The sequence below is a fragment of the Mustelus asterias genome, chromosome 8 (assembly GCF_964213995.1).
Source record: "Mustelus asterias chromosome 8, sMusAst1.hap1.1, whole genome shotgun sequence".
NCBI lineage: Eukaryota > Metazoa > Chordata > Chondrichthyes > Carcharhiniformes > Triakidae > Mustelus > Mustelus asterias.
In genome coordinates this window covers 115,073,763-115,088,236 of record NC_135808.1, presented here as the reverse complement: position 1 = coordinate 115,088,236, position 14,474 = coordinate 115,073,763, and the positions used below count along the sequence as shown (strand labels likewise).

Genomic DNA, 14,474 nt, shown 5'->3' with positions numbered 1-14,474 from the left:
AAGTATATCCCAGGACATCGTGGGAGGCTAGAAAGGAAATTGCGGGTCCCCTAGCGGAGATATTTGAATCATTGACAGCCACAGGTGAGGTGCCTGAAGATTGGAGGGTGGCAAATGTGCCTTTGTTTAAAAAGGGCTGCAGGGAGAAGCCTGGGAACTACAGACCAGTGAGCCTCATCTGTAGTGGGTAAGTTGTTAGAAGGTATTCTGAGATACTGGACTTACAGGCATTTGGAGACGCAAGGATTGATTAGGGACAGTCAGCATGGCTTTCAGTAGAAAATCATGTGTCTCAAATTTGATTGAGTTTTGTGAAGGGGTAACCAAGAAGGTAGAAGAGGGCCGTGCAGTTGTCTACATGGACTTTAGCAAAGCCTTTGACAAGGTACCGCATGATAGGTTGTTGCATAAGGTTAAATCTCACGGGATCCAGGATGAGGTAGTCAAATGGATACAAAATTGGCGAAATGACAAGACAGAGGGTGGTTGTCGAGGGTTGTTTTTCAAACTGGAAGCTTGTGACCAGCGGTGTGCCTCAGGAATCGGTGCTGGGTCCATTGTTATTTATCATTTATATTAATGATTTGGATGAGAATTTCGGAGGCATGGTTAGTAAGTTTGCAGATAACATCAAGGTTGGTGGCATGGTGGACAGTGAAGGTTATCTTAGATTGCACCGGGATCTTGATCAATTGGTCCAGTGAGCTGATTGGCAGATGAGGTTTAATTTAGATAAATGCGAGGTGATGCATTTTGGTAGATCTTGCTCAGTTAATGGTGGGGCATTGGGGAGAGTTATAGAACAAAGAGATATAGGGGTACAGGTTCATGGCTTCTTGAAAGTGGAGTCACAGGTGGACGGTGGTGAAGAAGGCATTTGGCTTGCTTTGATTCATTGGTTAGAACATTGATTATAGGAATTAGGATGTCTTGTTGAAGTTGTACAAGACATTGGTAAAGTCACACTTGAAATATTGTGTACAGTTCTGGTCACCCTGTAATAGAAAGGATATTATTAAACTAGAAAAAGTGCAGAAAAGGTTTACTAAGATGCTACCGGGACTTGATGGTTTGAGTTATAAGGAGAGGCTGGAGAGATTGGGATTTCTTTCCCCTGGAGTGTAGGAGGCTTGGGGGTGACCTTATAGATGTCTATAAAATAATGAGGGGCATAGGTCGATATCTTTTCCCAAAGGTGGGGAGTCTAAAACTAGGGGGCATAGTTTAAGATGAGAGGGGAGAGATACAAAAGGGTCCAGAAGGGCAAGTTTTTCCAGAGGTTAGTGTCTGGAATAAGCTGCCAGAGGTAGTAGTAGAGGCAGGTACAATTTTGGCTCGAGCGTTTAGACAGTTGCATGGGTAAGATGGGTATAGAGGGATATGGGCCAAACGCAAGCAATTGGGACTAGCTTAGTAGTTTTTTTAAAAAGGGGGCAGCATGGACAAGTTGGGCCGAAGAGCCTGCTTCCATGCTGTAAACCTCTAACTATGACTGCTGCAGATTGTGTGATGTAGGTACAGCTACAATGCTGTTTGGGAAGGAGTTCCAGGATTTTGATGCAGCAGCAGTCAAAGAATGGCGATGAATTTTCAGGATTTCCTCTTGACAACTTTCCTATCTAGCTTTGTCATCAGTAAATTCAGCTATCTAAAATTTGGTCTCTTCCTCTAAATCATTAATATAGATTGTGAGGCCTCATACTCCACTAGTTACAGTTGCCATCTTGACATTGACCCACTTATCCCCATATTAGCTAACAAATTTTCTATACATGCAAATAATGTTTTCAGGACAATATGGTGATTCAGGTGAGAATAGAAAACCATGACTTGGTAGTTTTGTTGCAGTCTGGTGGCTTTCCTCCCTTTTTAAAAAAAAATGTATAACTGGTGATTTTTGTGCAAGTTGAAACACAGAATGAAAGCTGAAGCCTTTTAACAAGCTTTTCTGCCTGCTTTATAGGGAAAACAAAAACACCTAAATCTTCTAAATGTTCCCGAGTGCAAGGCACACCATCAAAAGCAGGTGGTGATCGTTACATTCCCGTCCGTAATGCAGCACAAATGGAGGTGGCACATTTCTTAATCTCTAAAGAAAATGACCAAGAAAATGAATCTCCAACCAAGAAAGTGAGTATAAAAGATTCAACTATCTTTGGGTTTAAAAACATCGAACGATTGTGATGCTTCATTTTCAAAGTTCCAAGGGTGGTTGCAAACCCTATTCCTGAATGCCAGAGATAATTGTATATTTTTTTGCTCTTGGTGCTTTGATTGCAGCTTGGAAGCAGATGTTCCTGCTAGGGTTCTCTGGTATGAAGGATAGATTCTACATCCCACTGTTTACAATTAGTGTTTCAGACACTGAGATTACAAAGCTTATTTTTTTTCTTGATCTGTTGACATGAAGAAAGAGATTGAAATATTGTTTTAAGTATATAAAAAGCATAATGGTTCTTTCAAAGAGCAGGCAGGATGATCCATTTGGCTAATGGTGTGAGGGATTAACTTCAAACATTACTCCCAGTACAAGCCAAATGTGTGAAGAATAGTGAAACACTGCAAACCATGCACATATAGATTGGGACTCGCATACTGTTAAAGGTTTAGACTGGGTAGAGTTTGTAAAATGTGTTCAGGAAAATTTTTTACATCAGTATATAGAGGTGCCAACTAGAGAGGATGCGATATTGGATCTCCTATTGGGAAATGAGTTAGGAATGAGTTGGGAAATGAGTGATGGATGTGAGTGTGAGGGAACACTTTGGATCCAGTGATCATAATGCCATTAGTTTCAACCTGATCATGGATAAGGATAGATCTGGTCCTCAGGTTGAAGTTCTGAACTGGAAAAAGGCCAAATTTGATGAAATGAGAAGGGATCTGGGAAGTGTGGATTGGCACAGGCTGTTCTCTGGTAAGGATGTAAATGGAAAGTGGGAGGCCTTCAAAGGAGAAATTTTGAGAGTGCAGAGTTTGTATGTTCCTGTCAGGATTAAAGGCAAAGTAAATAGGAATAAGGAACCTTGGTTCTCGAGGGAGATTGTAACACTGATTAAGAGGAAGAGAGAGTTGTATGAAATGTACAGGCAGCAAGGAACAGATCAGATGCTCGGAGTATAAAAAGTGCAAGAAGCTACTTAAGAGGGAAATCAGGAAGGCTAAAAGCAGACATGAGGTTGCTTTGGCAGACAGAGTGAAGGAAAATCCAAAGAGCTTCGATAGGTATGTTAGGAGCAAAAGGATAGTGAGGGATAAAATTGGTCCTCTCGAAGACCAGAGTGGTAGACTGTGTATGGAACCAAAAGAGATGGGGGAGATACTAAATGGTTTTTTTGCATCCGTATTTACTGAGGAAATGGGCATGGAGTCTATGGAAATAGGGCAAACAGGTCGGGAGGTCATGGAACCTTTACAGATTAAAGGGGAGGAGGTGCTTGCTGTCTTGAGGCAAATCAGAGTGGATAAATCCCCGGGACTGGACAGGGTATTCCCACGGACCTTGAGGGAAGCTAGTGTTGAACTTGCAGGGGCCCTGGCAGACATATTTAAAATGTCAGTATTCACGGGGGAGGTGCCGGATGATTGGAGGGTGGCTCATTTTGTTCCGTTGTTTAAAAAAAGTTCCAAAAGAAATCCGGGAAATTATCGGCCAGTAAGTTTGACGTCGGTGGTGGGCAAGTTATTGGAAGGTGTGATGAGGGATAGGATCTACAAATATTTGGATAGACAGGGACTTATTAGGGAGAGTCAACATGGCTTTGTGCGTGGTAGGTCATGTTTGACCAATCTATTAGAGTTTTTCGAGGAGGTTACCAGGAAAGTGGATGAAGGGAAGGCGGTGGATGTTGTCTACCTGGATTTCAGCAAGGCCTTTAACAAGGTCCCTCATGGGAGGTTAGTTAGGAAGGTTCAGTCGCTGGGTATACATGGGGAGGTAGTAAATTGGATTAGACACTGGTTCAATGGAAGAAGCCAGAGAGTGGTTGTGGAGGATTGCTTCTCTGAGTGGAGGCCTGTGACTAGTGGTGTGCCGCAGGGATCGGTGTTGGGTCCATTGTTGTTTGTCATCTATAATCAATGATCTGGATGATAATGTGGTAAATTGGATCAGCAAATTTGCTGATGATACAAAGATTGGAGGTGTAGTGGACAGTGGGGAAGGTTTTCAAAGCTTGCAGAGGGATTTGGGCCAACTAGAAAAATGGGCTGAAAAATGGCAAATGGAATTTAATGCAGACAAGTGAGAGATATTGCACTTTGGATGGACAAACCAAAGTAGAACGTACAGGGTAAATGGTAGGACTCTGAAGAGTGCAGTTGAACAGAGGGATCTGGGAATACAGGTACAGAATTCCCTAAAAGTGACGTCACAGGTGGATAGGGTCGTAAAGAGTGCCTTTGGTACATTGGCCTTTATAAATCGGAGTATCGAGTATAAAAGTTGGAGTGTTATGGTAAGGTTGTATAAGGCATTGGTGAGGCCGAATTTAAAGTATTGTGTACAGTTTTGGTCACCTAGTTACAGGAAGGATGTAAATAAGGTTGAAAGAGTGCAGAGAAGGTTCACAAGGATGTTGCCGGGACTTGAGAAGCTGAGTTACAGAGAGAGATTGAATAGGTTGGGACTTTATTCCCTGGAGCGTAGAAGAATGGGGGGAGATTTGATAGAGGTGTATAAGATTTTGATGGGTATAGATAGAGTGAATGCAAGCACGTTTTTTCCACTGAGGCTAGAGGAGAAAAAAAACCAGAGGGCATGGGTTAAGGGTGAAAGGAGAAATGTTCAAAGGGAATATTGGGGGGGGGCTTCTTCACGCAGAGAGTGGTGGGAGTGTGGAATGAGCTGCCGGATAAAGTGGTAAATGTGGGGTCACTTTTAACATTTAAGAAAAACTTGGACGGGTTCATGGATGAGAGGGGTGTGGAGGGATATGGTCCAAGTGCAGGTCAGTGGGACTAGGCAAAAAATGGTTCGGCACAGACGAGAAGGGCCAAAAGGCCTGTTTCTGAGCTGTAATTTTCTATAGTTCTATGATGGTCCACTTCCTAAAAGGTGAACGCTTAAAACACTGGCTTCATGGTGTGTTCCTTGGTCAATGGTGGTTGCATATTGTTACACTCTTGAACCTGATAAGTATGCTGAATAAAGCACGTGAGCTAACAGAACCAAGATTTGATGGGAAATAGTGGGATGCTGATACAACTGCAATTGTTGAATGAATGAACTAAATGAGCCAACAAGAGTGAAATGAACTAAATTGCATCTAGGTTCTTGCAATATGTTACAGTATCCCATCTTTCCTGTGCAGGAGCAACAGAAAACCTGGTCCTTAAACTTGAATGGTTATGATGTTAATCAGGCAAAAGTTCTACGCATGAGTGGGAAACCCCTTTGTGCACCAGAAGGTATTTTCACTTACATGTTTCATTATTGAATATTTAGCAAGTGGTCGTGATTATTTGCTCTTTATCAAAGTTGTTTCTTGCTAGTGCATCTAAGAGGTTACTAGAATCAATGTCAAATAAGAATGGGGGGGTGGTGAGGCAAAAGATGGTTGAAATTATATAGTTTTCCGAAAAGCCAACTTTCGGATAATGAAATGTAGCCCCTGTGATTGCTTTCAGTTGAGGTACTTGATATGCAAGCCAGTGAAATGATTTCTGACTACTGTTGAGAAAGCTCTACTGGTCTCTTCCTGGCAATTATTTTAGAACATAGAACTAGGAAGAGTTTGCAATTTGGCCCCTCGAGCCTGCTGTCATAAATGCGATCATGGCTGATCTCATCTCTGTCCCAACTCCACTTTCCAGCCTGTTCACCATAGCCCTTCAAATCCTTACTAATTAAAAATTTGTCTACCTCTTAAATTTACTTACATCCCAGCATCCACCACACTGGGGTAATGAATTCTACAAACTCTTGATCCTTTTGAGAGAAATAGTTTCTCCTCCTGTTTTAAATCTGCCACCCCTTATCCTAAAACTATGACCTCTTCTAGATTGCCCTACAAGAGGAAACATCCTCCATGTCGACTTTGTCAATCCCCCTTATCTTGTACACCTCAATTAGATCTCTTGTTCTTAACTCCAGGAAGTATAGACCTAAACTGCCTAATCTCTCTCTTAAACAAATGCCTCCAATGCAACTATACCCATTCTTTCTTCCCCCACCCACCCCGCTCAAGTAAGGGGACCAAAACAGTATGCAATATTTTAAGTGCAGTCTCACTAATGCTTTGTACAGTAGCAGCAACACATTTTGTATTCTATTCCTTTAGCAATAAATACCAAGATTCCATTTACCTTGCTTATTACCTCCATACTAGTTTTCTGCAATTCAAGTACCAGGACACCCCCAGATCCCCTGTGCATCAAAGCACTCCAGTTTCTCTCCATTTAGATAATTTGCCTTTGTATTTTTCTGCCAAAATGGGTAACCTCACATTTATCCACGTTAAACTCCATCTGCAAAATTTTGTCCCATTCACTTAACCTAGCCATTTGTAATTTTCTTATTTCATTCTCGCAACTTACAATTCCACCTATTTTGGTGTGATCTGCAAATTTGGCTATTGTACCTACTATTGTCCCTGCACAAAAGTCATTCATATAGATTGTAAATAGTTGGGATCTGAGGACCGAACCCTGTGGCACCTTTTTTCAACCATTGTTTTTGACTAGCGGCTGAAATTCAAGCTGAACACTTTCCAAAAGTGTTCCTAGTCTACCACCCGCTAGGAACCTTTAACACTTTCAGGGTTTGCAGCTTACTTCTGCTTTGCCTGTGGTTGATAAAGAATGACAAGACAATTGTTTCTACAATAATAAAAACAGAAAATGTTGGGAATACTCATCACGCCTGGCAGCACGTGTGGAGAATGAGTTGACATTCCAGAATTGGATGAAGTTAGTTATGTAATGGCTTTATAATGCCTTTCATTATAATGAAAGCTGTCACACTTGGTCTCTTCAATTTAGATTTCACTTTGAGCAGTGAATATAGTTTACAGAATTGAAAAAGTGGAAACAAATTGCTGTTTCACCTGAGGGTTATCTGCGTTCCTGGACAGTGCAAAAGGGGATTTGAAAATAAAGATGAACTTTTACAGTAGAGTTGCTTAAATGTGAGTCGAAGTAGGTCAGTGAGGATAAGGGTAGTGGGTGGATGCTGTTAAGATGCCAGGCTACAGAATTTTGGGTAAACCAGTTCACTGAGGGTAGAACATGGGATTGCAGCCAGGAATAAATAGTCATTATAAACTTTAGACTCCAAGACATGGTTTGAGTTTCAGCAACAGATGACTGAGTCAAACATGTGATGGCGATACAAGTGGGCATTCTTAGTGAAGGTATAAACACAAGCCCTTTTCAGGATCAAGCATGATACCAAGGTTGTGAACTGCACAAATATTTAATGGAGTTTTTCCACTGGGAAGACGGTTTGTGATGGAGACTGAAGATGCTGGCTTTGACCTTCCCAATGTTTAGTTGCAGGAAATTTCTGCTCTTCTAGTAATGAATGTCAGACAAGCAGCCTAATGATTCAGATGAAACATTCTCGTGTGGAAACTCCCTTCGCTGGGGTGGGGGTACACCAGAGCCCAATGTGGAAGTGGAAAGAGAATCCATGGCAGGTGATGGATACAAGTAGATAAGAATGGAATTGGGTGAGTGTAGTTCCACCCGACTGAACCATTGAAAGTTATTGGAAAAGGATTTTGTCAACATGTTAAAGACTGCAGATAGGTCACAAAGAACAAGAATGTCACATGGTGTCATTTGTGACTTTTAGGTGCTCTGGCAGGGCAGAAACTCAATTCGGGGAAACGAGCATGGAAGCTCCAGGAAAGATGGGTATGCATTTGAGGTGACAGCATGTTTAATGGTGGTTAGAGACAGGGTGGCAATTTGTCAGTGAAGGACTGAGGCATCCAGGTTTACATGTTTTTTCCCACAAGGTCCATCCCAGATCAGGAGCAAACAGTGTTTTATTTCTACCACCTTTCTATAATCATGTCTATTTCCCTGTGCCCATTTATGAACGTGTTTTGTCTGCTGCTATACCTAAGCCTACATCTTTGTACCCCAGTCATAACATCTAGTGGCTTGGTGTCACATTTTTTTGAAAAATGCACCAGTAAAGCAGCTCAAGATGTTTTACTTTGTTAATAGTGCTATAAAAATGCAAATTACTGTTTGACACGACAATATAAATAGATTTCTGGGAATAATGAAAGTGTCCTTTTGACTTTTCTGCTTAGTAACTGCAAAGTTTTGTTTGCCAATGATCTTGCTAATACTTCAATGCTGTTCTTTGGGGTCATGCTTAGTTTTTTAAAACCGAGTGTACAAAATGAAGGAAGGGGTAGAGGAGGTGGTGAGATGATTGGCTGCCCATACAAAAATGTGAATCTCTTGGGTTGGACTCCATGTTCTCATGGGGTGATTTCAATGTCAAGTCTGTTGGAGCTTTACTTGACACGGCATATTTGTAGTGGACATAATTTGGGGTGGGTGGGTGGGCAAGGGTACATGTTATTGGGGCTGAACTTGCCCAAGATCTGTAAAATAACAGTGCAGAGGATTAAATCGTTTTATTGTGAAATTGGATGTTTCTGCTAAAATACTGCTGGTTAGCTATTCCTTGAATCCTCCTGTTCTGTGGTTTTGTCAGCTGGAATCCCATCCATTGGGTAGGGAAGCCCTCCGATCATGTCCTGTGGTTTTAGTCTCTGCTTGTTCTCTAGGTTACCAGAATAATCTGAAAGTTCTGTACAGTCAGTCAACGACACCAAGCTCCACCAAGAAATCCACACGGTACATTCCCTCAATGCCAGAGAGAATCCTGGACGCTCCGGAGATCAGAAATGATTACTGTAAGTTGTGGGGTTAAACATTACTTAAGCATACAGAGGGAGGAGAAATTGCTAGTATCCATAATGCTGACTCTTGATTTGTGTAACAAGATTGGTAAATAATATATTGGTCAAGATTCATTTTGCCTTTTTACTACCTTGACTTTTCTTTCTCGTTCTTCCTTCCCTTTTCTAACACCTTTCAGATCTGAATTTGATTGACTGGAGTGCATTGAACTACCTGGCTGTGGGACTTGGGAATAATGTGTATCTCTGGCATGCTGAGTCTGGTAACATCCTGCTACTTGTACAGTTGGAGGGTCAGGAAGACTACATTGCTTCTGTATCATGGATAAAAGAAGGGAACTATCTAGCAGTTGGAACAAGGAATGGAGAGGTTCAGGTAAGAGCAAGTGCAAAACCTGTGGTCTAAATCTACTTTAGTTATAATAAACTAAGAACTAAGAACTGTGGTCTAAATCTACTTTAGTTATAATAAACTATAATAAACTAAGAACTAAGCAGCTATTGTATTGTCTCAAAATGAATATGAACTGTTGAGTTGTGATGTATTCTTTTACATCATGGCTGTTTGTGCATTGTCTGCTTTGCTTCACTGAGCCATAATTATGCCATAATCTGCTTGGCTTCACATTAGCCAGGCAAATAATTAATTCTCTCTCAGATCACAAATTTTGGCATTAATTATCATTAAGTCCAAGATGGCTTGCATCCAAAGCTGTGCTTCACAGGTAATGCAATTTGGTCAATAGTCAGCATGAACAGCTGATTATCTGTGGGGGTGCCTTAAACCAAAATGACCAAATTTACTGATAGGTTAGGTGTCCTTTCCAACAATAACTTTCACCTTTTTAAGCTTCATTCATCAGCAAAGCACACTTTGGCAAACCTCTCCCTCAGTTCATGACATCCTGCTAGTATTCCTTTTCAACTGACCAAATAACTGTACACCCCAGTGTACAGTTTAGCCACTTCTGAAAAAACGCCCAGCTGTGTCAATAGCTTTCCAGGTTTTGGACCTTTCTAAGCAATCTGGCTGAGCATCTCCAAGAACGGTCTTTCTGCTGAACAGAAAAACTAGCCACTTCCTGACGGTGATTTGCTGCTTAAGAATTTTTGTCTTGACCTTTTTGTTTGTATCTGCACACTGATTGCTTTCACTCTCCAGCTCCTCTGCTTGTACCTTTCCTTTGTCTGTCAGCTACACAGCTTCTTTCTTAGCTTCCTTCCTGTTGATCAGGCGGGTAAGTGGAACTGATCCACTTCAGATCAGCCATGATCTTATTGAATGGCGGGGCAGGCTCGAGGGGCTAGGTGGCCTACTCCTGCTCCTATTTCTTATGTTCTTATGATACTGCTTCTAGGTCAAGGTTCACCAGGTCATTTGGATCAGTATTTTCTCAAGAAATTTACGATTGGTGGAAACTGCCTCCTTTTCAAACATCTTAATTAGTTGGATTCCTCCGACCTTTTAACAAAATTAAGATTTTTCCTTACTCTATTGCTTCAAGGTCTCCATTATACAGTCTCATGAGATTTGCTGTGTGACATTTGCTTTCGAAACTGAATCTTGTGCAAAGCTAGGGCTGTGTCGAATAAAAACTTGCAGCTGTTCTTGTGTTTTGTGTGGGCCTGAAGTGCACAATTTCTGCAGTACAAATTTACTCTAAACATCTTTGATTTAAGGTTTGGGATGTTGAGCGCCAGAAACGCCTAAGGAATATGGTGAGCCACACAGTGCGTGTAGGAGCGCTCAGCTGGAGCAGTTATATTCTATCCAGGTAAAAAAAAAAGTAATAAATGCTGCAAAGCAGTTCTTGTGCATAATAGAATTTCTGAATGTTGAGGTATAAAATGTTTGAATTCTCCCCCACCTTCAGTGGCTCCAGAACAGGTCAAATCCACCATCATGATGTTCGTGTGGCACAACATCATGTAGCTACTCTGACTGGCCACACGCAGGAGGTCTGTGGCTTGAAGTGGTCGCCTGATGGGAGACATCTTGCTAGTGGTGGGAATGACAACATTCTGAATATCTGGCCCAGCGTCCTTGGGAATGATGCAGAGTGCTCACCATTGCACACGTTCACACAGCACCAGGGTGCTGTTAAGGTAAATAGTTTTTTATCGTCAAATAGAGTTGAAGTTTGACGTATAGGAATCAATTTTTAAATATGTTAAGAAAATAATCATCAACTTGTAGCGCATCAGTAGCAATGGGACTACCAGATAGTCTGCATCTCTAAATGACAGCCAAACTGGAACCACATTTATGAATTTGGATGCATTAACAGCAACTACTGAGACGCTCTTAATGGATTACTGCAGCATTATAGAGTATCTTGGCCTGAATTGCCAATTGTTTCTGGTCATTTTCCCCATCATGTGTACTTTAGTTGTTGACTTTTCTTATTTGTGCATTTGATGCCAAAACTGCTTTAACACTAAGCCAGAAAAGTAATTATAATTATAAATTGGTGTTATTTTAAAGTAAATATTGCTTGCCCTTTTGCCTAGTCATCTTTTAGTTTCTCTAATTTTTCTTTTGCATGTCCTTCTGTTTCTCAAAAATGAGACTACCAGGCCCATTTATGTTCTTCATACACTTCATTAGTGGGTAATGTCTCATCTGCAGCTGCTAGTTTTGCTAATGCCAACGTGAAAGTAATATGTAGTTGATCTTTTTTTTTAAACCCTTCGATAATTAAGATCTACTTGCAAAATCTCTTATTTGCTGTAGGCCAGCTTAGTAACTCATGCAGTTAATAAGTCGTATGCTCAAAGTTGACCTGCAACTGTTTCATTTTGTTTTCCTAGGCAGTTGCCTGGTGCCCTTGGCAATCAAGTATCCTTGCAAGTGGTGGTGGCACCAGTGATCGGTTCATTCGCCTTTGGAATGCTAACACTGGATCTTGTTTGAATTCTGTGGATACTCGCTCTCAGGTCAGTTCTACCCCCCGCATGATAATGAGATTAATGCTGAATGGAAGCTGAAACCAGTGTTGCCATGTAGATGATTTTACCGTTGAGCCCACATCAGATTCTTTCAGGTATTAAACTAGGTTGACGTAATGTTGGGTAAGACATGTTTGTCCTATTATAATGGGGTGATGCCATTGACATTTGGCAACTCGTTTCTAAACGAAAAGGCTTGCAAGCGAAAGTCAAATTGAGTGAACTGACCAGCAATTAGCATGTACAAGAAGAATAGAAAAACATGCAAGGCTAACTGTGATAAGGAGAAAGATGGATGCAAGTGATATTATAATGGATAATTAAGAATTGATAGACTTATCAGTTACACATGTAATTACTAGGAGTCTGTAAATTTGTTCACTATATCTAGTGGTTGAAGTAAACGCAAAATCTTTGAAACGCAGGTAATCTTCGTCCTTCATCTCTCTATTTCCAGCTGTGTCTAAATGGTCATATTATTTGCCCGATATTGAATTAAGCAGAGACCATGTGAGTGGTTGGTTATACAATAAAAGAAAACTTGCACCAAAGAGAGAAGCTTAGTGAATAAAGTGAAATCAGGATAATGTTGGGACTTAAAAATATCCAGAATTTGGTGTCAGCTGAGGGTATTAAAGTGAAAATTTTCATGTATGTTTGTTAGAATTATCCAAAATGCTCTAGATTGAAGCATTTTTTTCCTGTTGGTTACATGAGTTGAGATTTCTGGAATCTTAGTAGAGAGCATGAACACTTGTGCAAATATCTGCAAATTGGTCTACTTGGACTTGGAAGTCTCTGTCTCAAATCTTGTTGAATTTGTGGTGATTCCTATCAGTATGCGTGAGGGGACAGCTATATGGACTTCTAGGAGAAGATATTTGAGCAAAATAAGCATGCAGAATAAAAGGTAGGAGATGAAAGCAATTTATTTTGTTCTATGGGATGTGACGAGAGATGCTCTCCTCGGATCAGTACTGGGCTTTCAAGTTTTCACTAACTGTTCTTTGGCTGAAGCAAGTGAATGGTATATCCAAGTTGCAGATGACACCAAATAAGGCAGCAGTTGTGTGGCTGGGAGCAAGAAGTTGTAAAGGGAAGTTATTGATCGATTGTATCTAAAGGGACTGAGCTGTGGAAGAGTAATTCTGGTGCCTATATACACAAAGGATGGATGAAGGTTTTGGGTGTCTACATACACAGGACGGTGAAGCTTTGAGATTTTAAATGTCTTCCTAGTATCATCCACTCTGACTAGGTAACTTGGGTCCTGTTGAGTTGGGCACTTGGCAACGTTTTCATGTGATGTGATTTTTCCTTTGACAGTTTGAAATTTAAATTAACTCTTGGAATTCATTGCAGGTCTGTTCCATAGTCTGGTCAACAGAATACAGAGAAATGGTGTCTGGTCATGGATTTTCACAGAATCAGTTGGTGATCTGGAAGTACCCAAACTTGACCAAAGTTGCTGAGCTCAAAGGTAAAACATTGCTTCACACAACAGTAATGTATAAGTTCTAGACCAAATTAAACCTATTTGGTTTTGGGGCAACCTTTTGTGCAATGTTTTTGTTATTTCCTCTATCGGTGTGCCTGTTGGAGAAATTCTGAAGTGTCAGCAGCTTTGTGGTAATGTGGTGGTGACTATAGCCTAGTTACAATGACTTGAACTATGGAAATGTTTTATACAATTTGAAAAACTAGCTCTAATTTTGTCCCAAGAACTCGGGGTTTTAAAAAAAGAAATTGCATTCACTCAACATTCAATGTCTAGTGATACTGTAACTAATATCAACAACTGAACAAGAGGTTAATGTTTCAAATATAAGCCCTTTGTGATAACAAGTAATGTGGGTCTTGCAGCTCCTTGTTTTCCAGCTGTCAGATTTAAGACGCATGTTATCTGATGTACACATTTGTTCCATTTCCCATGCAGGTCATCAGGCTCGGGTGCTGGACCTTGCTCTGAGCCCAGATGGAACAACAGTATGTTCTGTGGGTGCAGATGAAACCATCCGTATCTGGAAGTGCTTTGCTGTGGACCCAGCGAAAAAGAAAAAGGTGGTAGCCAATCAATCCAGTGTGCTGCACCATGGCATTCGATGAAACATTGAATTCCTGCCATGGAGATGTGTACAGAAAAGGAAATTCCATTCTAGAACAAACTTGTTTACAGACTGAAGATGGACTGGTGTTTTGTAAAGTGTTGGAAGGAAACTTGTGTTTATTCATTCATTATTCCAATCCTCCTCTCGCCACTCGCTCTCAAATTCAATTATTTGCATATTGAATTGATTTGTTTTACAAGAATATTAAAACTTTAGGTGGTATTTCTTGTATGTACGTTTTTATGTTGTATATAAACAACTCTTAATATTTTAAAACTGTATAGATTTTAATCTTTTTAAAATTTAATAAATTTGAATGGTTTATTCAAGCTGTATGCAGTCTATTTTATATCAGCATCTAGTTTAATTTGGTGCCACTGGATTTGCATTCTTGTGTCAAACCAAAGCAGTGAGAGCAGTGAAAGCAGTGTTCTCATTCACATGAGTCAGCTGAAACCCTCACTCTGGATTAAATTAATAATTCCGTATTGGGGCAAAGCTTGCATCACTTCACAATCAAATATGCATTCAC

General features: G+C 40.6%; 1 protein-coding gene across 2 annotated transcripts in view; it reads left to right on the top strand.

The window, feature by feature from the left end:
- cdc20 (cell division cycle 20 homolog) overlaps window positions 1–14,269 on the top strand; it is a 29,559-nt gene extending 15,290 nt beyond the window's left edge. The window contains exons 3-11 of one of the 2 annotated variants that reach the window (XM_078219432.1): window positions 1,964–2,130; window positions 5,313–5,409; window positions 8,751–8,879; window positions 9,065–9,261; window positions 10,566–10,660; window positions 10,760–10,991; window positions 11,697–11,822; window positions 13,197–13,314; window positions 13,771–14,269. In XM_078219432.1, the coding sequence (XP_078075558.1) occupies window positions 1,964–2,130; window positions 5,313–5,409; window positions 8,751–8,879; window positions 9,065–9,261; window positions 10,566–10,660; window positions 10,760–10,991; window positions 11,697–11,822; window positions 13,197–13,314; window positions 13,771–13,940 (1,331 nt within the window). In that variant the 3' untranslated portion in view covers window positions 13,941–14,269. The remainder of the gene's footprint in view (window positions 1–1,963; window positions 2,131–5,312; window positions 5,410–8,750; window positions 8,880–9,064; window positions 9,262–10,565; window positions 10,661–10,759; window positions 10,992–11,696; window positions 11,823–13,196; window positions 13,315–13,770) is intronic. The other variant, XM_078219433.1, reaches the window with a different exon arrangement.
- The last annotated feature ends 205 nt before the right edge of the window (window positions 14,270–14,474 follow it).